Source organism: Bidens hawaiensis, unplaced genomic scaffold (assembly GCF_021521415.1).
Source record: "Bidens hawaiensis isolate Kalapana, Puna unplaced genomic scaffold, B.hawaiensis_p1.1 tig00012897_1, whole genome shotgun sequence".
Taxonomy (NCBI): Eukaryota; Viridiplantae; Streptophyta; class Magnoliopsida; order Asterales; family Asteraceae; genus Bidens; species Bidens hawaiensis.
In genome coordinates, this window is record NW_027492076.1 from 205004 (window position 1) to 232634 (window position 27631).

At 34.9% G+C, this 27631-nt stretch overlaps 6 protein-coding genes across 6 annotated transcripts in view; 3 read left to right on the plus strand and 3 right to left on the minus strand.

Annotated features, from left to right (window-relative positions):
* Window positions 1-27631, plus strand: part of LOC143542550 (putative methyltransferase PMT24) — a 266804-nt gene that overhangs the window by 17079 nt on the left and 222094 nt on the right. The window lies entirely within an intron of this gene.
* LOC143542522 (putative membrane protein At4g09580) lies at window positions 1647-6618 on the plus strand. The gene is made up of 4 exons (XM_077035090.1): window positions 1647-1935; window positions 3890-4160; window positions 4929-5099; window positions 6198-6618. Exons 1-4 carry the CDS (start codon window positions 1688-1690, stop codon window positions 6327-6329), a joined length of 822 nt encoding a protein of 273 aa, XP_076891205.1. The 5' UTR covers window positions 1647-1687; the 3' UTR covers window positions 6330-6618.
* LOC143542523 (photosystem I reaction center subunit N, chloroplastic-like) lies at window positions 7053-7997 on the minus strand. The gene is made up of 3 exons (XM_077035091.1): window positions 7705-7997; window positions 7358-7483; window positions 7053-7259 (listed from the first exon to the last, which is right to left on the minus strand). The coding sequence occupies exons 1-3, from the start codon at window positions 7978-7980 to the stop codon at window positions 7170-7172; spliced, it is 492 nt and encodes a 163-aa protein (XP_076891206.1). The 5' UTR covers window positions 7981-7997; the 3' UTR covers window positions 7053-7169.
* LOC143542524 (uncharacterized) lies at window positions 10802-11934 on the minus strand. The gene is made up of 2 exons (XM_077035092.1): window positions 11626-11934; window positions 10802-11395 (listed from the first exon to the last, which is right to left on the minus strand). Exons 1-2 carry the CDS (start codon window positions 11908-11910, stop codon window positions 10802-10804), a joined length of 879 nt encoding a protein of 292 aa, XP_076891207.1. The 5' UTR covers window positions 11911-11934.
* LOC143542510 (uncharacterized) lies at window positions 12913-20712 on the minus strand. The gene is made up of 9 exons (XM_077035080.1): window positions 20630-20712; window positions 19930-20035; window positions 19544-19773; window positions 17820-17925; window positions 15869-16135; window positions 15137-15210; window positions 14929-15053; window positions 13842-14108; window positions 12913-13059 (listed from the first exon to the last, which is right to left on the minus strand). Exons 1-9 carry the CDS (start codon window positions 20710-20712, stop codon window positions 13040-13042), a joined length of 1278 nt encoding a protein of 425 aa, XP_076891195.1. The 3' UTR covers window positions 12913-13039.
* On the plus strand, window positions 23355-25381 carry LOC143542511 (uncharacterized). Its single transcript, XM_077035081.1, has one exon. The coding sequence runs from the start codon at window positions 23355-23357 to the stop codon at window positions 25260-25262; it is 1908 nt and encodes a 635-aa protein (XP_076891196.1). The 3' UTR covers window positions 25263-25381.

A 27631-nucleotide genomic window follows, 5' to 3' on the forward strand; every position in this document is an offset into this window, starting at 1 on the left:
TTGGTTACTATGTTAAGTGTTATGTATTTTTGGATATCATGTGGCGTACTTCGGAATTTGTTGGTGGATTTGTGTGGATTTATGATTATTCTTTTTGAATTAATATGTAATCGTTTATGCTTGTTTGCTTGTTAGGCTCATTTATGTTTGTTTCTTTGTTCCTTAGAGTCATTTATGTTTAGTTGTCATTTGTCCATTAGTATCCGTTGGTGTTCGTTTGTCCTTTAATGCCTGTTTACAATATTAACGAATGGACACAAATGGACACGTACAAACTCAATTCCTTAATGAATGGGCATAGACACGAACGTTCGTTCAGTAGAGTGTTTGCAAGCCGTCTGTTTGTCCTACAAAATCTTAACGGACGAACACAAACAACGTCTCATCTAGTTCGATTCAGTCCACTTACAGCACTACCTGTTTTTAAAATGGGTTAACTTAAACACGTTCAGTTTTTTAAAATGGTCGTTTTATTCGACTCAAAATATATCTTTCTTATTGCCCATGTATACATTAATAGATAATTAATGATCACACCTGCATAAGTTTGTATCCTAGCATAGCTTGCGTGATAAAGGAAAGATAGAGATATGAAATGGCGAAGTGAAACATTTAACGTTTCACACATGATGACGCACTGTAACGAATAAATTTTTCCATAGATAATGATAGTTAAGATGTAATTCCTATTTTTCGCACTTACATTTTTGGGAAATATCTTGTAATTACTTGGTGGGAAAGGTATGATTAAACTCTAAATTAATTATTTGTTTTGCTAATGATTTAGATCAAAATGACTTAATGCTACTTGTTTATTATTGATCATTATATGTCATATACATCTCTTTTTTTAACAGCATTTGTAACTATCCTCAATACCCGAGTAAGCCTTTTTGACGACGGGATGCTAACCGTCCATTTTGATTTTGGCGCAACATGTCTGGCTTCCCTATGAACACAATCAAAGAGGAAACCCATCACTGTAGGAAAACCCCATTAAGTCAAGCTTAAAATTTAAGACCTCCAAGGATCCCAAGGCTAACCTTCACCCCCATACCACTGGACCAGAAGGTCAATCGCGTCACATAAATGCATTTAAACACTTAAGGATTAGATAACAAAGTTAAGAAAAACCGATCCATGTTATAACTGCCCATTAAAGATCAAGATTTGGCTTAAATCACCAAAATTACACCATAAGATAATATAATATGAACTATTATTTTGATATATATATCATCTTATATGTGTGTTGTTTTCGTAAAGAAATGACTTGATTTATAATAACCACTTATGATGAATAAACGTGACACATGAAAATATACATACGAAAGCAGCAGCTCAGATCCGGAGAAGTATAATATTGGGTCGTAGATTTGAACATTTTGAGTAGTAGGCTTCCTTCCATTGACGACTGCATCCACAATCCCCATCCAAATCCATCCTTCCTAGGGTTCAGGTAGTTGACTCTTTCGAATTCACCAGTCAATTCCAGTTTTCACGAATCTAGGGTTCATCAATTCAATCAATGTAACATAACGTAACACCCTATCCAATTAAACTCATTCCTATTGATGGCACCAACTAATCCGCAATCCTCATCATCTCACAATGAACATTGAACAACTGTCCGCTTCCAGATCATTATTATATACATCATCTTCGTGTTCGGTTGGAATCTTGTGCGATGAGGATTCACGAACGATCGGTGAGGGACTTGGAGATGGCGGAAGAGGAATCGCCTACTAGTAAGAAGCCCGTAGGCGTTGTTGAATTCGACAGGAGGTTTCCGCTTACTAGATCCGAATTCGCGGTGGCTTTTGGCGTGTTTTCTGTTTTTGCCACTGGATTGTTTTGTATTTATTACACAATGCCAGCTGCTGAGTATGGTAAACTTAAGCTGCCTCGATCGGTTTCCGATCTCCGCATCCTCAAGTATGTTGCTATTCATGGATCCAGTTTTTAACCTGCTTATGTTATTGTTATGAATTATATACAGATTTATTTTTTGTTAATTATAGTTAGAGTTTATTGTCACTAGTTTATTATTATTGAAGTTTAGAGTTGTGTTTTGAATGTGAATTCAAGAAAAAGGAAGAGAAACTTGTGAATGTGATGTTGTGTTTGTGTTATTTAGGTTTATTATATTTGTTAAGGGATGGATAGAGGAATTGGAAACAAATTACAAATTTTTACATAACAGACATTAATTGGATTACAGAGGATTAGTACAATAATGCACAATACATGTTAGTGGAATAGTGGCAGTATTCTATATTCTGCAAGTTGAAGAAGCATATATGTCATTCATCTTCAAGTTGCTGCGAGTGAATTCTGTTTGGTTGGGTGAATGTTTTCAATGTGATGGCCTTATTGTAAATGAACAACACATGAAAGATGTATTGACCATGTGTGATGGTAATTAGCAGTAGAAAAACTAACTATGTTTCTAGGCCCATCTTTAGTGAATTCTCTGCCACTGTCCCTTATTAACAAGGTCTTACTGCCCAGCGATCTTTTGAGATATCTGACTGTACCAAGACCAATAATACAGTGTTATGTGGTAGAAACTGATCAACCACTACAAGAACATTCTTTGGCATTCTAAGGACAATAGGACATACTTTAGGAGATACTAAAGAACCTATTTTAGGAAATTTTAAGGAACCTAGACAATGTTCATAGGGTAACACTGAATTTCAAACTTAGAGAAGATGGATGAGGAGTCTCATGCAGTCATGCTAACAAATCTTTGTGCATCTAGCCATCTAGATGTTCCCCTCAACTCTATGCTCTAACACATGATTTTACATTAAAATATATTTGTCTTTTAAAATCTGATTATGGTTTTCTATGTTCTTTTTCGTCAACTGTAGTTACACCCTCATGATTATGAACTTTTGATCATATTCGATCTTTTTTTTTGTTTGGTGGTTTTAGGTAGTTGGCCCTCTTCTCTTCTGTATATTTCAATAAGTTTTTCAAACCAATAGTATTCTGTTGATTTTAACTTAGGGTTGCAATCTAGAAAAGTTGTGGATATCATTCTCTATTTCTATCTCATCTTACTTTTTAAGTTTTCTAGAAAAGTTCTGCATCTTTACTGAAACATAACTAGAATCATATCTTCATTATCTAAACGAACCCGTAACTCGGCAAAATAGCCCCGTAACTCGGCAAAATAGCCCCGTAACTTCGGGAGAAGGGGTGCCTCCTCACAAAGGAAGCCACTAGAAAGGTCATCCACCAAGTGTCAAAGGGATTTGACAGCGGACTTAAAAAGCCACATACAGACTTCCCAACTTCTTTCACTGTAATTTTTTTATTAATTTGAATTAAATATTCATTAATTTAGGAAGACTTTTCCCGGCCATCTTTAGGAATGGGCCAGTTAAAGGTCAAATATCAAGGTAGTGGCAATTTTGTCATTCTTGAAACATCAGTCTAAATTTTAGTAAAATGATCTTTTCTCTGATATGTCAACATTAGCAGTATCACACGTATTTTTCCATCTCATACCAAAGGATTTCTAGAGAATATCTACTTAATTCTAATGTTAGTATGCAACAGCCTTATATTGTAGAAAATTGCAAGTGTATGTAGCAATGATGTTACAAGATTTGTTTATATTGAAAATCAGGGATAAAGGTGCTTTTGTGTGTAACATATACAATAAAAAGTTATAGTGGTGTTCGACTGACATTTTTATATGTTAAGTAAATATTTTGTAGACTGATAAAGTAATAAGCCTATAAAAGCAATAAGTTAGCATCAACTTTCATCTCTTACATATGCATAGGTCGTTACAACAGTAAACATATTATTATGTTAAAAAGTTCAGCAACATGCAAATGAGTGAAAACCATGTTTTTGTGATTGGTTTTTGCAGAGATCAGCTTGGAACATATGCAAGCATTCATCCAACAAAGTTCATTTTGGGCTACTGCTCCACTTACATATTCATGCAGACATTTATGATTCCCGGGACCATTTTCATGTCATTGCTTGCTGGGGCCCTTTTTGGTGTTATTAAAGGCATCTTCTTAGTTGTCTTTAATTCCACTGCTGGTGCATCATCCTGCTATTTTCTCTCAAAGCTAATTGGACGGCCCATTGTCTACTGGCTATGGCCTGCAAAGTTAAAATTGTTTCAAGCAGAGGTACATATAAAAGATAGTACTTAACTTCCACATGATCATATATTCATATCTGTTTCACTTACATAGAGGTGGCAATTTTTCTCATTTGCTTATTACTGGGTCAACAAGTCAAACAAGTCGAATGTGCTTCATTTATACATGTCAGTCTCAGTCATGTCTGGTTGGTGGTTTGAATTGTTCAACTCGAAAACGGCTCATATTTTGTTCGTGCCAAAGATATCGACCCTAATCCGCACACTTAAAATCGTGTCACCCGAGACCTCTTTAACCCATTTAACTAAATGTGTCAAACAGGTTGGCGGGTGATAATTAAATTGTAAATGTGTTAATCAAGTTGATGGGTTGTAGAAATGGGTTAAACAGGTTAGTGGGTCGACTTGTTTGATTAGCATGTCAATCCGAGCACGAATCGTTTAGTTAAACAGCCAACCCGAACACAACTTGTTTAGTTAAACAGCCAACCCGAGCACGGCCCATTATTTAATGGGATAGATATGCCAACCCTAAACCTGATTATTTTTGTGTCGTGTTCGGGACATGCCGTAAATTGCCACCCCATTATTTGTTACATAGAAACTCTTAAGCCGTTGTACTGAAACAATAAGATTGATTTTGAAACGAAACCATTTCTGTAATAACATTCAACACTTTTTTTGCAAAAAGTTTAAATTTTTGGTCAATGATTGCTTGTGGTCAACTCAACGGCTCAACCTGACTTGCCCTGTACAAAAACTAACCTTTTGTTAACCTTTTGGGTTTTAATACCAGGTGGCAAAACGAAGGGACAAGTTGCTAAATTACATGCTCTTTTTGAGGATAACACCAACTTTACCAAATCTTTTTATTAATTTGGCATCACCAATTGTGGATGTACCATATCACATATTCTTTTTGGCTACAGTTGTTGGCCTCGTTCCAGCTGCGTATATTACCGTCAGAGTAAGTGATTTCGTTCAAACTGACGTTTTGTGTGTTTCGGTTTTCCATATTTTAGGTTTCTTCTTAAAGTCTTTTGAGTTTGAATCATTGTTATGTTGTAGCTTAGTCTTGCATTCGTATCTCCCGTTCATTTGCATTCATGTTTTTTTGACAACATAATTGCGGTTTAGAATAGTTTCATTGGACACTAATTGATTCAGTCTTATGAAGCTAGAGAATAGATGACTAGGATTTTAATTATTTCAAGAAGTATTTGTTATGATCTGGGAGGAAAGAAATAGCTTCTTATTTGTCAGCTAGAGTTTCTTGTCTCGAAACTCTAGCTGACAAATAAGAAGCTATTTCTTTCCTCCCAGATCATAACAAATACTTCATGAAATAATTAAAATCCTAGTCATTTTTAGTTTGCTATGAGTTCATAGGGTTAATACCATAAGAAAATTGCTATGCCTTTTTTATTTTTCACGAAAAGATAGAATCCCTCAACCTAATTTTGATATATTAAAGTCTCTCAAATTGTAAAAAAGTACATGAAAAGGTACTTGTTATTGTATATTAAAGTCCCTAAACTTGCCTGAAATATGGTAATTGTGAAAAGCTTCTTTTTTAAAAAAAAGAATGATGACTTGTTAACTCTTAAACTAGTCAAAATTTGACAAAGTGATGTTCAACAATTTTGGATACGTTATTTTGACCAATTTAAGAGTTAGCAGGTTCTTGTTATTAAAAAGAATTAAAAAGTACGCACATCATAGAAAAGTTTAGTTTTTTTAAGTACAATAAATGGTTTAGGGACTTTTGGTGTATCGTTACAATTGGGGCTTTTTATCAGAAAATAAGAAAATATGTGTCTTTTTACGTATTAACTCATTGTAGTATTATTTTAAAGACAATATTTGCTGATTTCTGAATTTTCAATTAATTTAGCAACTTCTATTGCACCCTTTGACCCAATGACCCCTTTGGTTTAATGATTATCGCACCCTAAGGCCTAAACTCCAGGAAAGGTTTCGTGAATATTGAATGCCTCAATTATGCAAGCATATATTAAGGTTTGACTTATACATTTTCTTACGAGTTGACTTTATTAATTTTTAGGCTGGGCTTGTGCTTGGCGATCTGAATTCGGTCAAGGATCTATATGGTTTCAAAACATTATCCGTGCTTTTCTTTATTGGCTTCGTCTCTATACTGCCAACGATCTTGAAGAGGAAACGAATATACGAGTAACTCTTTTCCGAAGGCTGTATTATAACCGCTATTATGAATATTACGGAATATGAAGTGTCTATATGATGCCGAATGAACGCGCTATTAGTTATAGCTAATAAGCACAAGAATAGTTAAAGCTTTTTCATGTTTATATTGAAGCAAATGAAACCTTGATAGAAGCAGAAATATAGAGAGGAACATGTACTTGTAGAAGACTAAATCAGGTTTGGACTAATTATTTGTATTTCATTGCAAAGAACTAGTTTCTAACTTTATGGTATTTTTATTTGTATTTCATGACTGGTTATAATCGTCAAATTTGTTCTTTAGTGCCTTCTTATAATAACTAGTTATATAAGTCACTTGGTTAGATCTATGTGAACAATTTAGTGATCAGTTTATTTCGCTCTCTAAGATTTAACTCATTGCATTGAATATGAATTCCTTGCCCAATATTTGGCAGTCAAATGAATTAAGATCACATATTTTTTGTCCTGCCATTTTAAAGGTCTATTGAGAAAGTATTGTGATTTGGACCCTTGTGTTTTCAAACACTAATAATCTTTAATGCTGTAACAATGCGGTTACCGTGTTGAGTATGTGGTATTTAAGTACTCCATACGCATAGTATTTCAATCTGAGTCCTTTGTATTTACAGTTTGGATTGGAGTATTAATGGAGATTTTGCAGTAGCGGTTACTGCTATTGTGCAATAACAAAGCTAATAAGATTCTAAGTGAAAAAAAGAATTGGAGAATGTGATATAAACATAGAATATAGTTAAGTTTTTCACACAAGATCACAAAGATGGTTTACATAAAAAACTTGAATGACTGACTGACTGACTGACTAAAAGCATCACCATTTCCAGAAAACATTTGAACCACACTTGAATTTGTCTTTCCCTTTGCACTCCAACTCTATATCATCGGATATGAATGGCACTTTCTGCATTATACCATTAACACAATAAAGTTAATGCTTAAATAACCAAAAAAAATAAAATCATATAGTTAAGTATGAGTTTTGTGTCTTATTGTACAAACCTTTGTCTTAGCAAGATCTTGGCAGCCAGTGAAGTTGTAAGGGAAGGTACATGTTCCAAACTGAACTGTGTATGCTCTTGCAAAATTTGCTCCACTTGTAGCCAATCTCTTTTGGTCATTTAGTTCCTAAAAAGATAAAGTTAACCATTAAAAAAATTTAAAACTAAAAAAACAACCTAAATAAACCAACTTTTACATTTTTAACTTTTTTTCAAATTTTATATTATATATTAGAAAAGTTTTGTTATTACATTTTTATAAATAGCATATGATCTAAAACTATAAAAATTAAATAACTAACAAAATAATATAAAAAAAATGTTGAACAAAGAAAGAAGAAGCCAAACCTTGTTAGCTTTGGACTTCTCAAGATATTCATCAATAACTCCAGCATTAGCTGATGACGTGGCAGTGGCAAAAAGTGCTGCCCCAAGGCAAAGCAGGGCAGCCCTTCTGCCCTGCTGTGACTGTGACTGTTCACCGGAATCTGATGATGTCATCTTGGCCTTGATAACCGGCAACTTGTAGCTGACGGATGAAGGCTTTGAGGTGAGGTCCGGTGAAGCAAGACCACTGGAGGCTGCATAGTTGCATGCCAATACACTTGAGTTCATGGTGGCCATTTGTTTTGTTTACTGGTGATTGATGTTTAAAAAATGTTATGGGGATTTAAATATTTTTATATACAAAAAGAATAGGAATTTGTGGGTGTGAATGATCCATATAAATATGGTTTGTGGTGGGAGTGTGGATAAGGTGAGATTGCTTCTTTCTCATTGGCACAATTGGCTTACATGTTGATAGGCAATGTTTTTCATTTTTTTTTGTATTTTATTAAAATTTATTTAAAATTGATAAATGGATGGCAAAGATTTAATTAAAATGTATTTGAACCACATGACATGTTTGGTTTAGAATTAAAGATTATGACTTGTAATTGCATGCATCATATAAATTCATTTTTAACAAATGACATAGTATCATAGTTGGTATTTATGTTGAAGTCGGGTGATAAAAATTCTAAAATGAAAAATAGAGTTAGTTTAGTGAACTTTTAAAATGGTAACTATGCATTAGAAAATTTATTAAAAAGAGAATTTCAAACCTCTCACATAAACACTATTCAATTTACTATTCACTTTATTTTTTATATATATATTGTTTTATGTCTCATCTTTTTTACATATATTGTGTTTTTAACTTTTCATTACTTAAGTTTTACTTTATTATTTGTAATTTATAATATGTTATGTTTTAACTTTTAAAAATACAGTATAGATCGGTACATTATCAAATGATTTTTATTCTCTTTATTTTGCTTTTTGTTTCAGCTAATTATAATATTTAACAAACTATATTTTTAAACCTTAAACTTGGGCAAATGTCGTAACTTTATATAGGCTGATTTCGCATCAACTTGCAGTGCATTCGTGGTTTAGCATTTTTACGTATGATTTTTTGTTCGGTTTAATGGCCCCGCCGCAAAGTGCGGGGGTCCTAAATGCTAGTTAGTTATTTAAAAAGCATTTCCTAAAATTATTGGGATGTAAGTTATAGTAACGATTTATTTAAACTAAACCAAGACTAAAATATATTCATCAGAATTATCATGTTTCGCTTGATATCATCTTCAACGGATACTCTTTAAAACGGATTCACATCATGTTTATGCAGATTATGCTTCTATCATAGTAAAAACATGGCTTGAAAATACCCCTTTCTCCTCTTTACGCAATCCGTTTGTGGAAGTCAATAAAACTATCCGGTGTACCTAATTACGTATCACATATTATACGGATTTCACTGTCACATTAGTGCCACATTAGTTTTCACTTCTTGTCACATGATGGAGAAAATAGCTTTCATTGTTTACATGGGTGAACCAAATTTGTCACGGAAAAGTAGTCTGAAAAATTATCAATATAATAAGAATAACTAACGGAATAATAACATTTTTAAAACAATTACCAATAAAAAAATATTTAGTAAAGATAAACTTTAAATATAAATAATACTAAATATATAGTTTTCATTGTCGCCAAGTAGTAACTACATTAGGCTCATGTCTTCAACTGGGGAAAGTATTACACGCGTGACTATTCCTAATGCACCCTTCTTGACGCCACAACGCATACAATGATCTAGGATCTAAGTTTTAACACAAGACTAACCAATCTTAAGTAAACGTCTAGAAAAACATACTGATACAATTGGTCTAATACATCTGTTAAGAGTCTAACGCTATGTTCCCAAGTTCATTTAAAGAAAGAAAAGAAAGGAAAGAAAACTAAAAGAGAAAAGAAAGGAAAATATGAGATTTTATTTGGTGTTCTCGAGTTTAATTAAAAGGAAATAAAAGAAAAGAAAATTAAACATTTTATGTGTTCCCAAGTTTGAAATGAAAGAAAAGAAAATGACAGTTTTACTATTATACCATTTAAGTTAAATTATAATTAAAAAATTCATGTTATAACATTACTAGCATACCTTCTCCAACTATGTTGAATTGATTGCAACTGGTATGATACTTGATTATTCTTCTAGATATTGAAAAATTAATTTACTCATTTTGCCTTATAACCTTAATTTTAACATTTGCCCGCTTGCCTTCTGTTTCGATGTAATCCAAAAGATAAATTATAAACCTATTAATAATGTATATGTAAAAAACATATAAGTTTCAAAAAAAAAAAATTTAACATTTGACTTTATGTACATGTTCAAACGAATCCAGATGGTTGGTGCACATCCAGAATATGATATTGCTTCCATGACATTTAATGTCTAGCACAATCTTCAAATTTGCTTGATAATCGGTTCAGTAAATGAATGTAATTTTGTTATACGGGTTAACCGGAATAACCCGACAAAGTTAAAATTTGAAACAAGCGTAATTGCCTTGACATCACAGTTGACTAAATCCTAGTCAACCTGCCAAATCACAACTTAAATTGGTAAAAATATCAATTTAATGCAGCAATATTCATAAAAATCGCTTATAAATGTGATATTCAAGCACATCAAAAAATGGTAAAAATTACGCTATGCACTTGTGAATCATCAAATCTGTAACATAATAACCAGTAGCAGTAGGTAAAACACAAAATTCATCACAAAAACAAAAATAACAAGCTCTTTTTCTATAATTCGAGCTCGACTCGTGAGTTATTTTTCAAGATCAACAATGAAATAGTCACTGAAACAACATATATGCACCTGTGATTTAGCATCAAAACATACTCGAACTTTAAGGATAAAAAACGCAATTACACTATGCATCTGTGAATAATAAAATCTGTAACAAATAATAGCAGTAACAGAGTTGCAACAAAAACATAAACAATCCCAAAACAATAAAATACCAACAAATAAATTGAAGTCATAAATGTACCAAGTTACTAAAAAAGAAAAACTTCAACTAGATAAAATGCATCATAAGCTCGCTTAGTTACCTGAATCCATCATATCTTTTAGTAAATCTAACCGCATCTGAGGAGGACAACTAAATAATGTCCTTGCATCTGATTGGTTGGCCGCCAAGTACCTTAAAGCTCTTCGTATTTCATGGGATTCTAAACCCATTGGCTCCAAAGCATTGCAAATTTCTTCACCCGTGTACTCTTGATGATAAACTCTTTCTAATATTTTATTGCCTTCTAAAATAGCATTAGCCACACTGCCAACATTGCACATAATCACAGAGGCTAAATCTTCATTCTCTTGTTCAACTTTTCTTTTTCTACTCTTACATTTCTTTGCACTTGAAGACTGCTCAGGTAGAGACGACATAGCATTTACAACTTGAATATCATCATCAATATTGTATTGGCTTTCCAATATTACATCATTTACAGCACAAAAAGAATCCACTTCTGGAACTGTTTCTAAGTTAATTCCGCCATTCTTCTGGAAGCGAGCATTGCTCTCTTTAGCAGTTTCAGCTTGTGCCCCTGATGCCCTGTCCTTTGCAAAAAGTTCTATCATTTCATTAAAGTTTGAGACTTTCTTCGTCTTCAATGCTTCAGCTTCAGGCTTCGACTATTAACAAAAACAAGATAATTAGTTTTATAATCGATAATCTAAATATTCATGTTTATAATTAAAGTAGTGGTAGGCTTTTTTAACCGCACCCGAACACCAAATCCCAACCACGGTGAGCCAAGACCCAATATAACCAAACCCAAATACAACTAACCCGAAAGAACGGTAAGCCCGAACATGAATAACCCACCCAAAAACCTAAAGAACACCCCTAAATTAAAGCTTACCTCTATTAACTTTTTCCAGACTTCATCATCTGCTTCAATTAATTGAGTAGTTAAATTCCACGAGAACCCACTCAATGAGGTTCCACGAAACAAATCGTACCATTGAGAAAAATGTTCTTTCAACGTTTTTAATCGGTTTTTCAAATGTTTTTTGGAGACCTTCATTTGGAACTTTATGCTCAACTCCTCCACCATATTGTCGTATGTTGTTGAGGTCAAAGTTCCATTAACCCTATTGCCGTTATCCTTTTGCGTTATCATAGCTTGTATGAATGCGTTGTCCATATTTTCCGTCCACTTTAGTGTTTCCTTCTTTACGGTTGCTTCGTGTTTGCTCATTGTAGTTTTCTACATGGTAACATAAATAAAATTCGAATATTTAAATATGTAAATAGTTGCTTATGCTAAATAGAATTACTAAATGCACACACAAGTAATAAAAAAAGAACCAAAATCATCAATTAATTGAAATCATAACGGACTTAGCAGTCAATACAAAACCAATATGAAACACTAAAATCTACTATTCTAAAACTACTTTGACATGTCTATTTCATCGTTTGGATACATTATATAGTTAGTCCACATGTTTGTTGCAATTGAGTTCCTTAGTTGTTCGTATTCGGTACTTCCCTCACGTATGTTTCTTGTATTTCGACGTTCTTCCTCTTGCGGTCCATCTAACACCTCTTGTATGACCTCATCTTCAAGATCTTTGTCACGGTCTTCCTCAAGTAAAAAGTTGTGTAAAATACATGCCAAAAAGATATCAGATTGTGTTTCGCAAGAGTAAAATGGTTCGGTTGTACTTCTGATGATAGGAAACCTTTTTTTCAAGACACCAAATGCTCGTTCAATTGCGTTACGTAATGATGCATGACGAAGGTTAAACAACTCCTTTGCACTCTGAGGGGCTCGAGTGGAGTACTCTTTCAAATGATACCTAAAAAGAGCTTGCAACTGATGAAACGACTAGGTTTCACCTATCGTACGAGGCTTGCACAATTATAACCCATTAGGTATAAAAACGTCTCATACAAAGTTAATTATTGACCTACTAAATCGTTATTGTAACAACATAATGTTTATAATTTTAACGCACTAATTTACTTGACTTGTATCATAATTTACTAGCCTTTGACCCGTTACAGGCCGTCTTAACACACAAATTTGATTTAAGAAACAAATAGGAGATGCGTTTAAGGTCCAATAATTATCGTAGCATATCATAACATAACATAACAACGTTCTAAGTGACAAAATACTCACAGTTTAGGGTCTCATGAATACTAAATTAATATCTAAAAAAGCTACAATAGCATCACCAATTAAACCTGAAAGCTGTTTCCTCACTTGCATATTACAATGTTCTCATCTTTAGTTGATTTAAGAACCAATATATATTTATAGAAGACTAATCACTGTCGAAAGTTTCTGCAAACAAAAAGAGAATAAATGAATAAGTTTGTTAATCTTTAAGAAAACATGCACATATATACACCTAGGGTGAATTCATAGATAACCGCTAAATATTTGAAAACGATTTGAAGAACAAGAACTAAATTATCATTGGCATATCAACTTTATGTAACTTTTTTACATGATAGCATTTTTGTAATTAAGTTAAAACGTGTAGGGTAGTGTATATGAATGCAATGTATGCATATTTCTTGTATTGTGTTTACTTGTATTTACCAATGAACGGGCTACATGTTTCTTGTCTTGGCTAAAGTTTACTTATAATACTAGCGAATACATGTTTTCAAGTAATTGCTAGCGTGTAAAAAAACCTTCAACAGGCAGATATGATATATGATTTTAAAAGTGGTTCTCATGTGAACCCTCCAATATGTACACACACACACATGTATAGAATGAAAACCCATTTGAGTTAAGAAAACCCGTGAAAACCCTATGTAACATCGTTTTTTTTTTTTTTACATATGTAATATATGTTGTTGCATTTAATACAAAACATCAAAAAATAAAAAAAAATTGTTTTGCTATTTTTTTTACATTTTCTTTTAACTTTTAAACATATTAGAGAAAATGTAACTTTACTTTTACATTTTTTATTACCTTTAATTGTGGACCACAAGATTCAAACTTTAATTAAAAACATGTGGTTGAGAATGGGTTTCTCAAGTGAGTTTTTATTTTATCCTAACCCTATATATATATATATATATAGAGAGAGAGAGAGAGAGAGATGCTACCTGCATTGACCTCTTCCTCCTCCTCGCCACTTTGAGTGGCGGGGACATCCTCGTCTTGATCTGAACCGTCTGCATTCTCTGACCCATCTGAACCATCTTCATCCTCGGAATCATCAGCATCACTCTCAACGGGTTCTTTAGGTTTTGGCGGGGGTGGGGGTGGAAAGAATGTTGTAGACCTTCTGCGTGAACCTGAAACGATGTTGCTTGTGTCAATGCCTTCCAGCTCTTTTGCTCTTTCCTTTCTTCGTTTCACGTCTTTGATTTCTATAAAAAATAATTAAAAAAACAGGCGCATATAAATATGTGTGAGTATATAGAGGGGCGTTCATTTCAAAAATCAAAACCATTAATATGTTAACAACTGCATAATTCCAGGATACCAATTGCTTTGGATGTGAATACGTGATGCACAAAGCGGTCATATAACCATCTCTGTTTCTCTATCCTACTATTTCTGATTATCTTCTGTGGTTCTTAATACATTATTGGTTCTGAAATGAATGTGCCCTAATATATAATGTATGTACATATGAATGTATCTTTCCATTGCTGATTAAAATATCTTATAGTGATTATGGGTGTGAACGAGCCAAGCCACTCGTGAGTTACTTGGTATAAGCTCACTAAAAGATTGAATTAAACCAAGCTTAAACAAACCTGAACCCAAGCCTAAAAATAAGCTTATTTAATACACAAGCCCAGGCAGGCTCACGAGTCCAAACGAGCCTATTATATATAAAATTGCAATAAAATAAATAAATAACGTATATTAAGTTATCTATAGAAACTATATTTGTATTTATATATATATAACTACACACACACATAAATAATTTTAAATGTGTATAAACAAATGATAAACGAGTTCAACTCGGACTCGAGTAAGTTAAACGAGCTGAGCTAGAGCCTAGACATCGGAGTGGCTCGTTTACACCCGTAATATTCATGATGAGATGCTTCAAAAAGTATCAGATACAACTATGAGGTGAACTAGAGATGACAATTTAGGATGTCGTGTGCATTGATGAATAAATAATGTACAAAACTTTCAACTCACTTGGCTGTTAACTAAATAACTACTAACCTTTTTCAGAAGGGTTGGTAGATAAGCCTTCTTTTGAGAGAATCTCTTCCAGTTCCTTAATTAAGACCGTTTCACGTTTATCCTCAGGAGCTTGCTTGGCTTTCTTGTATACAGTGGGAGCAACACTGTAGAAACAAGGTAACGTTCCAAAAGTAAAAAAAATTGTAATTAATATTAAAATGTTTAAAGAGCGAACAGAATTACATACGTCATCCCGCAGGCCTTAATGATTGATTTCAGGCGCTCCACTTTCTTTCCATATACGGGTGCTACCATTTCCTTCTGTATTGTATATTTGTATATATAGAGAGAGAATTACAATTATAAGCATATATTAATTACACATGTATATAGCTATAAAAAATAAATATATAGAAAACAAGCTGAGCTTGAATTCTCTTAAGGTAAACAAGCAAAGCTAGAGCTTAAGCGGGCTCAGCTCGTTACTCCTAGGCAGGTTGGCGGGTTGAAGTGTTCAACCCAGGTACGGCCCCTATTTTTATTTGTATCGTGTAGCCCTAACCTGCACGCTTTAAATCGTGTAGCCTGAACACGGCCCTTTTAACCCAGTTATCTAAACGTACTAAACGGGTTGGCAGGTAATAACCAAGTTGTAAACGTGTTAATCGGGTTGGTGGGATGTAAACAAATGGGTTAAACAGGTCATTAACAGGTTAGTGGGTCGACATGTTTAATCAAACAGGTTAAACAGGTCAACCCGAACCCAACCTGTTTTTAAAACAGGTTAGATATGCCAACCCAAAACCTGACTATTTTCATGTCGTGTCGAAAATTGCCACCCCATGCAGTGCACCTTCTGATTACATGTTTGACAAACTTTGACCCATTTTAACAGAGCCAAATGCAACCCTATTTGACCCATATTAACATAAATTTACCACCTTTAATTATCAAATTGATAAAAGACTAATATACTTACTTTCACAGTATTTCCACCAGATGATTCATCAGAAGATTGATCTTGTACATCATTCTTCTCAACCGACAACTTTTCAGGTTTCTTGATCTTCTTTTTCTTTGGCTGCTCGGTTTCTTGAACCGGTTTTTTACGTTTCTTGGTCTCTTCAGATTTTTTAACTTTTTCTTTAACCGCCACTTTCTTTTTCGGTTTTACTTCTTTCATATCCTCATTTTCACTATGTGAATGTGAAGAATCAGCATCCTTGTTGTTTTCGGAATTTAAGACCTGTGAAATAAAAAATAAGTGGTGGGTCCCACACAATGAACACTTCATAATTCATAGAGCTGGCAAATTATACACGAGACACAAATACACGACACGTACCTACACGACCTTAACAGGTAACAGGTAAGGCCTTAACAGGTTTCTTGTACTAAACAGGTCGACACGAATTTACCTGTTAATTTTCGTGTCTAAACAGGTAAAATACCTGTTTACCTGTAAGTACCTGGTTAGATTTTTATAATTAAATATATATATATATAATATTATAATTATAAACTATTATTATCCCCAAACCCGAACTCACGTTTCCACTTTCACATCTCCAAACCCTAACTCACGTCTCCATCGCCGCCACCACTTCTCCTGCCAAACCTCTCTTCGCCCGCCGCCCTTCTCCGATGATTCCTCCGCCCGCTGGTGATTCCTCTGCCACCACTTTTCAGCCGGCACCACTTCCTCACCGGACTTTCTCAATTTCTCCTCTCCGTTGTCAGAGCCGCCGCCGCCGGTGCTTCCTTCTACTTGGTAAGTTATTAATCTCTACCTACCTATTACTCATCTAGTTTTTAGTTTCATATTAGGATTCATATTATTATTTTGTTGCAATTTAGGAATGAGATTAGTTTTTAGATTCTAATCTAACTATTAAGTATTGATGTGAACTATAGGGTTGTTTTAATTGGTTATTTGGTTTTGAACTTTTGATTGCTCACATTTGTTGGTTTTTACTATTTAGGTAATTATGAGTGACCCACAAAAGATGGCGGAGAAGACGAAGGATAAGAAAGCCAAAACAATGGTATGTTTGTTTATTCAACTATACTTATTTTGGTTTAAGTTTGTTTTTTTTTTGTGTAACTTTATGTATTTTTTTTCTTTATTGACTCCAGATGGAGAGTGATTCTATAAAAAATTGATTTAGAAGATGAATCATCAATGGATATGGATGTAGATGATGAGGTTCACTTGGTGTAGAAGAGCTCACTGAAGATATAATGACGCTTGACATTAGTTGTGAATCAAACGCTTCAAACTCGGTGAACAATCCTAAGGTACCAACTCCAAACGCTTCAAGTAGTGTTGCCCGTTAAAAAGAATGAACAATCCTAAGGTACCCCACTCAAAAACTTTCTAGTAATGTTGCTTGATAAAACTATATGAATATGCCCAATTGTCCATGATTAATATGACTAATTGACTATACTTATTTTGTGTGTAGGTTTGATTGTTTGCTTGCTTGGAATTGAAGATTTGAGAAGAAAGACCAATTGGAGCTTGGAAGTTGGAAGTTTGGAACTTGATGTTGTTTGATTAGAATTCGGATGCTTTATTTTAAGACTTTTATGAACTTTCAACGACTTTTGTTTGCTTGTTATTGTTTGCTTCTATGGTTTTTTGTCTTAAAATTGTTAAGGATCATGGATTTATGTTTTATTTTAAGACTTTTATGAACTTTCGACGACTTTTATTTCCATAAACAGGTTGTCAAATATGTGTTACTAAACATCTCTTATCGTGTATTACAGGTATTAATAGGTTCGTGTTCGTGTTTAGGATACAGGTACACGAAAAGTTTTCGTGTCGTGTACAGGTATACCCATTTCGTGTTCGTGTCTTATCGTGTACGGGTATACACGATATGCCAGCCCTAATAATTCATATTAAGTTATACAGGTCATCTCACCTCGTCTAGTTGTTTGCTTATTAGTTTCTTAAAAGAATCAAGAGAAAACTTTTCAAGTTCAAGATCTTCCTCTAATAGCCGTCGCACACCCACCAAAGTAAGTTCCCTAGAAAAAAAAACAACAAAATTATATTAATAAAGTCAAAAAGTGTGTGTAAATTTCCTAAGCAAGTAGTTTTTCAAGCTCGAGCGCGACTCAGGTATATATTTATTATAATTATTTGTGTATGTATCCATATTTACAATTTTCATATACAATATAATATACACTGTTAAATTGACTTGGGCTGAGAGGATTAAGCATGATTTACTAGATTTGCACCTCTCCGAGGACATGGTAAGGATAAGAGTTCTTGGAGATGTAGGATTAAGGCTAACGACTTCTAGAAGAAACGTAGAGTTTTTTTATTATAATTTTATCATAGGGGGCATTTCTTTACCTTTTTCGAGTGAAAAATGATATATTTCTATAATAACCTATCCCCAAATTAGTATTTTATAACACGCATTTTGGGTTCATTACTAATATCACTATTATTATTTATCTATTTCTATTACGACTACTTTAATTATCTTACAATTACCTATTTATTTAGTTATTATAGGTATATGTTTTTCCTTCACGGCCTACAGGTTTGTTTGTTGAATTCGGTTTTCTTTTACTTGATTCCATGCATATGGTTTTCGAGTCGGGGGTCTCTCTGGAAGCAACCTCTCTATTCTTTGGGATGGAGGTAAGGTTTGCCTACATCCCACCCTCCCTAGACCCTGCTAACAGCTTTGCTATTGGTGGGATTTATACTGGTATGGTTGTTGTTGTTGTTGTTGTTAAATTGATTTTATCATGACTTAATATATAATATTGAAAATTATTGTATAAATATATATCTAATAATTAAGTAAAACTAATACAAATAAGAAGCTCGTTTAGGCTCGTAAGTTGGCTCGAGCTTGATATGTGAAGCTACTTGAGATTAGCTAGCTAAAAACTCAAATCAAGCCGAGCATTTATTAAGGCTTATATTTGATAATACATAAGCTCGAGCCCGATTTCACATATTGAGCTCGAGCCAACTAGCGAGCCTAGACAAGCTTTATATTTAATATCAAGGTTGTAAAAGTCGTTAGGCGGTCCTAGGCGGTCGACTGGGGAGTTGCGAGTACTCGGGAGTAGTCGGGGATTACTCGGAAAATACCTAAAGGAGTACTCGGGCGAGGCAAGGAGTACTCGATCTAGGTAGGGAGTAATCAGGGAGTACTCGGCCGCCTACTCGGGAGTTTTACAACATTGTTTAATATATCATATGAAATGTACTTATATGTTTATATCAAATCTATATTTTTATAATAATTATTATTACATATTTAATTAAGATAAAAATAACTAAACAATATCCAAATAATTTAAAAAAAAAAAGCATATTTATAAAATAATTAATAAATTATAACGAGCAAAACCCAAACCAAGCTCAAGATTTAGAAATAGAGCTCTAAGCGAACCGATTTCAAATTCAAGCTCTCTTAAGTTAAACGAGTCGAGTTCAAGCCTAAACAAGCTTGCGCTCGGCTCGGTTTGTTTACACCCCTAGTATAAATCATGTAATTACCACAAAAAATGAAAGGGACCGAAAATTTTAAATTCTTAAAACATAATTAGGTGATTCATAAGTAAATGGCCTGCTCAGCATAAGCGTAAAAATCTGAACTTTATTTAGTTTACTTACTCGGATTTAGATCTAAAATAAGTCGCCTTGTTCCAAATAGCCTTCTTTATCATGTCCTCGTTAGGTATTTTGTCTTTCACATCGTCCTGTGTTTCAGATTTTGGTGATGAAAGATCCGCTACAGACGAGTCCTCAACTTTTGCTTCTTTAACGGACTCTTCTTCTACCTTAGTTTGACCCTTTGACTCATTGGGTTCTTCTTCGGCGCCACTCAAGTACCACCATGCATGTGTCAATCACTTAGCTTATTACAACTTACAAATCTTGACCAATTTAGCCAAGTTTATATATATAATAAAGTCATCATAATATTGAGGAGTAAACAAGAAAGCTAGAAAACTAATACTATTCATCAAACAACTGTTTTTGTCTATAAGATGAGGTACCTTTTCCAACAATTGTTTAACGAACTTTTTATGTGAATCCAATGCGTATGTATCTAAGGCCAGGTCTTTCTCCAACACTCTTCTAACTCCTTCGAAAGTTAAAGAACTGTCTCAAGAAAGCAGAAAAGAAAAACATTGATATTATGGGTGGGTCGAGTGAGTGATCAAACAGGTCCAAGTCAAAACATGTAATTTTTGGTATGGGCCAAAACGGGTCAGCCACAAACGCTTTTTATTCAAAACATTGTAACAAACTAAATGATGGGTTAAAGATGATCAAAGAAAGAATGAAAATTGCAATAAAAATGTTGAGTTAATTTGAGTAAGACAGATTTTATGCATATAAGTACATTTGAATTTTGACCCATCAAATAGGCCCGCTTGTAAGCAAAAGCATCAAAATCCTAAATGGGATATGAGTTGTGATGAATTTGAATAAACAAAATGATCCCAATAGTCACGAACTTGACCAGCACTAGGGTTTATTAGTATATGCCCATATCCCCAAAATAGGTTTATCAATTGAGAGTTTATTAGATATTCTGCCAGAAAAACCAACCAACCCTACATGGCAGACCCTTATATATATATATATATATATACTTATTATTATATCTAATGAACAGATTGATTTATGCCCTAATGTTGTTCGATGAAATGAACAAGTGTATATAATAATAGAATAAAGAGAAAAGAATACTCGGCTTGGTCTTTGAAATGCTGAAGACGAGAGCTCATAGCTTGCTTGACGCGAGACTCGATAGGCTCCTCTTCGTTCTTCATCGTTGTAGGGTTTTCCATTGAGTGATGAAAATAATAAAAATAATAATAATACTAGTCAGTCAGCCAGTCCCCTGTGACCTAGAACCTGCTTTCTTTCTGGCTCCTATTTATTCATCTCCATAGTCAAAATATTATTATTGGTATTCATTGGAATATTGGTTTTAGATATTCCCAGCTTTATCGTATTGGTAAATACGGACCAAATTTTATACTGGTGTATTTGTTTTTAACGAGCCGTGACTAACGGATTACTAACTCCGTTAGTCTAATGCTTACGTGGCATGCCTAGTTATCAATGATTTGATTATGTGGCAGCTTACGTGGCAACCAGGCATAATAATAATAATATCCATCATTCCCAACCTTTTTTCCCCACCACAATCAACCACCGTCTCCAATATTCCGACCACCACCATCTGCCAAATCCACCACCGTCACTGCAACCTGCGATTAATGACGAGCCTAGCATATCTGGAGCGTTGTACCAGGCTTCGACACTGTAATTTTGCCGAGCAGATCTGAAGGGGTTTACCAGGTGATGGCGAGCCGAGACATAGCAGGTCTGTAGCAGATCGGACTATGTTGTTTGCCAATTTTGTACTTTGTGGCTTAGCCGGAAACGATTTGTGTCTCCGGTGATGGTGGTGGCAAAGATCTGAATATGCATTCCGGCATTGTAAGGGTTTGATATAATTAGGGCTTTTTGTTAAGGAATTTAATTAGGCTTTTTGATCTTATAATTGATTCTGATTGATGCGAATGTGGTTGTGGTGCTAGGGTTTGGTGGCGGCAGGAATTGAACACCCACCCAATTAGCAGCCGGGAAAGTAGTTGTCACCGGAGACATAGGTACAACGGCGGGTGGTGGGCTGTGTTCCGGTGATGGTTGCAGGGGAGCAAGTCTAAAAGGTGAAGTGTGTAGTGGTCGTGTGTTCCGGCGATGGTTGTAGGGGTGGTGGGTTGCAAAGAGTCAAACAAGACAGCCTACTCAACATCAGATGCCACGTAGATTTTTTGACAACTAGGCGTGCCAAGTAAGCATTAGACTAACGGAGTTAGTCGTCCGTTAGTCGCTGCCTGTTAAAAACAAATACACTAATAGTTGGGACTGTCAGAAGGCAAGTGTAAAGTTATGACTGATATTTACCAATAGGGCATAGTTGAGATTATTTAAAACCAATATTCCTTATTATTATTATTATTATTATTAAGAGAGAGAAAAATATGATTTATGCTTGACAAGTCTGGTTTTTAAATTGATTCCTCGTAGTTCTCGGGCAAGCAAAAGTGTCCCCTTTCGTCAGTTAACCCATTAAGGATATGCTAACATGACCCTTTTACCACTAAGCCTTTTGTTAACCTTCGAGACGCAAATCATTGTTTTCTTTAAAAATAATCTGTCAGAATAAAATAACGTTGAGGCTAGGATTTTTATCAACAACAAAGCCTACCATGTGAGCTGGGTTGCTGTTAGTACGGTTACGGAATACGAAATATATTTACCACCTTCATCCCTTCATCTTTCCCAAATTTCCAATTAGGGTTTACTTTCTAAACACCTTTTCCAATTAGTGTTGTATGCAAACTATTGTGATGTTTCGAATCGATTATTGTTTTCAATTTGAGGTAGGAATTGGGGAAAATCTCTAATAAAGTCGGAACCGTACACGTCGGAATTGCCACTCTTGGCAAGCTCGTGTTGCCTCATATGACTCATTAACAAACTCTGTAACAAAAATTGCCACTCACACAACTTGTATGTCAGGATAGCTAAAGCCTACCGCTCTGTTCCCGGCTTTATTAAACGAACGAAAAAAAGAGAGAGAGATACAACCAATGTGAGAAAAGAAAGAGATGATGAGAAATATATAATGTGATTTTGTGTTTTAAAATTAAAAAGAAATGAAATTAAACAAACAATCCTACAAAAAAAGAAATGAAATTAAAAAATTATGTGTTCTCGTGTAGAAAAGAAAAGAAAGGAATTACGGTGTGTTTTTAATAACTAGCTAAGAGCAATCTGAAAAGGAATTGGAGTTTGCTTAGATTACTTTCTCCCAAATCCCTCCAAATCGAAAGCATGAATACACATACCATTTTTTTTTGGTTCTCCACTTCATTAGTTAAGAAAAAACACAGAACATGGCTTTTTCCTTGCTCCCTCTTAATTCCTTTCACTCTAAAAAAAATGAGGTGAAAAAAAAATTAACCGTTAAAAAAATTGTCTTTTGTTCTGTTTTATTCCGGTTACTTTCATTTCTCTCGTTTAATTAGGCTTGGAAACTCACGTAAAAACATATAATAAATAACAATATAAAAAATGTTCTAAAAAATAACTTTTAAAAACAAACATCTTCAACAAGGAATGAGCAAATTCGGTATTGACACCGATTGGTAGCGGTACCGATTCGGTACCATTAGTACCGAATCGATACCAAAGGTTTGAGTTTTCAGGACAGACACGGTAATGGTATTTTCTGAAATTTACCTTAAACACCGGTACCGGACCGCCGTTTCGATACCGGTATCAAAATTTTGCAAATTTCGGAATCGAGGGTTTCTATACGGGCTGGGTGCTGAGCTCATCCCTACTTCAACATCGAGCAGCAATCCAAACTCCAAAACCTTACAAAAACCTTCCAATGCAGACTAGTCATTTCATCCTCCGCCATCTCCGACGACCCAGCCGCCATGACCACCACCTCCGCCGTCACCTCACCACCTCCTCCGTTGTCTCCTCCATCAACTGGGTCCGCGACCGTGCTCTCGACCACGCCGTCGAGAAAGAACGGGACCTCAAACCCATGATCAACCTCAAAAACCTTATTAACTCCGAACCCTCTAAATCACTCCCGTTATCCATCATCTCCGACCAAAGATCCTCACTTTGCATCACCAATCGACCCATTGACTTCATCCGTAAATACCCATCTGTCTTCCAAGAGTATCTTCCAGCAGGTATCCAAATCCACCCTCATGTTAAATTAACCCCTGAGACCCTAACCCTAGACGCCGATGAACAGATTATGTTCGAAACCGAAAGTTATAAAATTGATGTGGCCAATAGGTTATTGAAGCTGTTAATGCTAGCTAGGGTGAATAAGATTCCGCTTTCGGTTATTAATCGGTTGAAATGGGATTTAGGGTTACCCGATAATTACACCGTAAGCATTGTTCCTCAGTTTCCTGATTATTTTAAGGTTACTGGTAATGGGGATGAGTTGGAATTGGTTTGTTGGAATGATGAGTTGGCGGTGTCGGTTATGGAAGCGAATTCGATGAGTTCGTTTCCGGTGCAGTATTCGCGCGGGTTTGAGGTGGATAAGAAGTTTAAGAGGTGGGTTGATGATTGGCAGAAGCTGCCGTATGTTTCGCCTTATGAGAGCCCGGATTTGGAGGAGAAGAGTGAGGGGTTTGATAAGTGGATTGTTGGGTTGTTGCATGAGGTGCTGCATATTTTGGTACCGAAGAAGACGGAAAAGGATAATTTGTTGTGTCTTGGGGAATATTTGGGTGTTCGTTCGCGGTTTAAGAAGGCGTTGTTGGAACATCCGGGGATTTTTTATGCCTCGAGTAAGTTGCGAACGCATACGGTGGTTTTGAGAGAGGGGTATAAGAGGGATTTGCTTGTTACGAAGCCTTGGCACCCGTTGATGAACTTGAGGTCTAGTTATATTCATTTGATGTATATGGTTAAGGAGAAAAGTAAATCAAAGGATGCGGACGTTGGACAGAAGAAGCGGAAGATGAATCAAGATTTGGATGGAGAAGATGTTGAGTTGACTGGAAATGACGTAGGTGAGGAGGAAGAAGATGATTATGAAACTGAAGGTGTTATTGATGGTGATGGTGAAGATGATGATAGTGAAAGTGAGGAACTTGAAGTTGTTCAAAGAACACCCGTCAAGAAAACGGGTCGTTTTGAGGGGCGAAAGATTTCGGTTAGGACGCGCAGGAGTGATGATAATGGCGAAAGTGAGGATCTTGAAGTAATTCAAAGAACACCTACCAAAAAAACAGCTTTTGAAGGGAGAAAGATTCCGGGTCCGAGAAGTAGGGCTCGTAGGAATGATGATAATGGTGAAAGTGTGGATCTTGATAATGGGAATGGAAAGATTAGAGGAAGAACAAGTAGGACAGTTAGGTTTAATGAATCGAATAGTAGAAACACTCCAAATTCAAGGGCTGATGATAATAATGGAAGAAGAGGCAGGAGAAACGATAAGCAGCACGGGTTTGATTCAAGAACCAATAGGGTGTCTGATGGAAGAGTTTCTAAGGAAGCAAGCCCTCCAAGATTTCTTGGAACCGAGGCCCCGGGTGCTCGACAGTCGCGTCACCTGCCATCAGAGAGACCAAGAACAAGAGAGGGGCAGTCATCAGAGAGACCAAGGGTTTCAATAATGAGAGAGGGGCGATCATCAGAGAGATCGGGGGTTTCAAGAACGAAAGAGGGGCGATCGTTAGAGAGATCGGGCATTTCAAGAACAGGAGAGGGGCGGTCATCTCAGAGATCAGATGTTTCAAGAACGAGAGAGCGGAGATTTTAGACGGTTAGACCAGTTCGATGCGTAGGCATTATTGTTAAGTGTTTTTCTGCACAGGTTATGTGCTAAATTTTGTTTTCAAGATCTGTCATAACCAACATTCATTTATGAAATAATAGTTCTTATTGTTTGGAACTTGTATGACTAGATAACTGACACTTAAGGTTTGAACTTTTGATACCAGCTGAGCCAGTGATCATTGTTTTATTTGTTTAAGATTTGCATTAATATGATTGTGTTGGAGAAAAGAAGTCATGTTTAAATAATTTTATATTTTTATCTTTCTAAAACATAAGTAGTGGTAGGACTTAAATCTTATGAGCTCAATCATGTGAATGTTGAACATTGAGGCTTATTAAGAAGTCACCAGTATCAAACTAAGGTTGCAAACAAATAGACTTTCAAGCTTGAGTTTGAAATTGATTTGAGCTAAAGGAATTCAAAATGAGCTCCAACTTTTAACATGTTTTGGTAATCAAACTCATATACATGACTAAAATGCAAACGTCGGTGCCACAGAATGTACAACCTACCGTTGCCAGATGTCTTCTTCGCTTTCCATCTGCATCTTTCAATTCACGACATCTGTGTTACTTCTTCGCTTTCCATCTGCACCTCTTTTTCGTTGATGGAATCCACCGCTCACCAATTTTTCAACCCTCTGCGTTTTGATGATTTCTTTGATGCACCACACACCGATCTTGCTTCGATTTCATGATCTGTGATTCGTGCATCATGCTTATACTAACGGGATTTATGAAATTGAACTTCACAGGTAAGAAAAGAATCTTATCTAAGATTGGGCATCCGAAGGTAAGCGCTATCTATATTAGTGATTTGCATTAATTCATGTGATATTGGTAGAAGCAGCCTCAGTTGCTGCATATTTGTTTTGTTATGGCAAAACTGTTAAACCTTAGGCAAGTGAATCAAGAACACAAATACGATATTGCATAAAACGTTTATGCGACTCTTTTCATTAATAAGAAAACAAGAACAAAATATTTTCTACCACTATAAAAATAAACCTTTTGATGGGTTTATATAACACCCACAATTCTAATCCTACTCAAACTAGGAAACATAATCATACTAGACTTCTACTTTATCTAATAATAAATAAAAAATAACTATGACACCAAGTTATTCAACTTGGTCCATGAACTTTTGATCCCCACCAAACCGCCCCTTGAGATCTTCCGTACCACCCTTATATTTTTCGTATTAACCATTCAGGTCCTTCAAGTTGGTATTGCACCAAGTTTTACAAAAACAACAACCACGTTTTTCAATGAGACGATGGCTTAACTAGTTGGTGAAAGCTCTGAGAATCTCATTAAGAAGCATGGCTACATCCGCCCATAACCGTTTCAAAATATTGGAGGCCTCTGCAAAAGGTTTTGTATACAACACCAACGAGACTAAAGTTGGATTGATGTATGATGAGTAAATTTTGGAAGGTTATGTAATGGTAAAATTTTTAGAGTTTGCCAAACACAAAACAGCCCTAGCGTAACACCGGGTAAAAACCTACTTATAAACGAATTATATTGTAGTTTGTGAAGTTTTTAGATGAAATTTATTATATTAACTTGTGTAGTACATCATCGTAATAAACTTTTGTAATCTAAAATATATAACAAAATCTTAAAATTATCATCTTACATTGGTGAGTTAGAAAAACTTAGAAAATCTTTCACCATATATCCCATATTGAAACGAAAGAAAATTATATTAATGAAAATCAGTAGGAAAAGCTCCTATATCTTACATTGTTGAGGAATAAAGTTTTGCTCATTGAAGTGGTTTGTAAAACCACTATTTTTGAATGTTAATATTTTAAAAGTCCTTTTATTAGTTAAAAAATTTCTTTAAATTTAATGAAATCCTGAATTTAATAATCATATACTTAAAACTTTTTAAAAATTATTTTTTTTTATACTTATAGATTATGTAGACGCGCATGAATCCATAGTTAATGGTAGTGCAACAAAAAAACCAATCAAAGTTCCATCACATGGGTTCCTTTGTGTGCACGTCTTTGAAATATTCAGATTGGAATTGATATGCGCCAACTAGAGTTTGTCTACCATGTTGCAACATGGTACACTTTTGAAAACATAAATTTGTTTTGTCCTTTTTGAATTAACTGGACGCAAGTTACTATAATAGAAAGACCCGAGTCATTTCAGTTGCGTACGGTTCAAAACTTGTTTAGGCTAAAGATGAATTCGAACAAGGTTTGCCCATCAATTGAAATTCTTCTAGAGTAATCATATGGTGACTTATAGTTTACATGTATCCTTTTACTTAAGGTAAGAACCAGGAAGCAATCTGGAATTTTGAATAGTGATCAAATCAAGTTACTTGTT

Coding starts and splice junctions, on each gene's coding strand:
- LOC143542522 (XM_077035090.1), top strand. CDS start 1,688: ATGAGGATTCACGAACGATCGGTGAGGGACTTGGAGATGGCGGAAGAG. Junction 1,936..3,889: donor TCCGATCTCCGCATCCTCAA/GTATGTTGCTAT, acceptor TGGTTTTTGCAG/AGATCAGCTTGGAACATATG. Junction 4,161..4,928: donor TAAAATTGTTTCAAGCAGAG/GTACATATAAAA, acceptor TTTTAATACCAG/GTGGCAAAACGAAGGGACAA.
- LOC143542523 (XM_077035091.1), bottom strand. CDS start 7,980: ATGGCCACCATGAACTCAAGTGTATTGGCATGCAACTATGCAGCCTCC. Junction 7,484..7,704: donor AGAAGTCCAAAGCTAACAAG/GTTTGGCTTCTT, acceptor TTATCTTTTTAG/GAACTAAATGACCAAAAGAG. Junction 7,260..7,357: donor AAGATCTTGCTAAGACAAAG/GTTTGTACAATA, acceptor GGTATAATGCAG/AAAGTGCCATTCATATCCGA.
- LOC143542524 (XM_077035092.1), bottom strand. CDS start 11,910: ATGGACAACGCATTCATACAAGCTATGATAACGCAAAAGGATAACGGC. Junction 11,396..11,625: donor TCTGGAAAAAGTTAATAGAG/GTAAGCTTTAAT, acceptor TTTTGTTAATAG/TCGAAGCCTGAAGCTGAAGC.
- LOC143542510 (XM_077035080.1), bottom strand. CDS start 20,712: ATGAAGAACGAAGAGGAGCCTATCGAGTCTCGCGTCAAGCAAGCTATG. Junction 20,036..20,629: donor CATTTCAAAGACCAAGCCGA/GTATTCTTTTCT, acceptor TTCTTGAGACAG/TTCTTTAACTTTCGAAGGAG. Junction 15,054..15,136: donor ATTAAGGCCTGCGGGATGAC/GTATGTAATTCT, acceptor TTGTTTCTACAG/TGTTGCTCCCACTGTATACA.
- LOC143542511 (XM_077035081.1), top strand. CDS start 23,355: ATGCAGACTAGTCATTTCATCCTCCGCCATCTCCGACGACCCAGCCGC.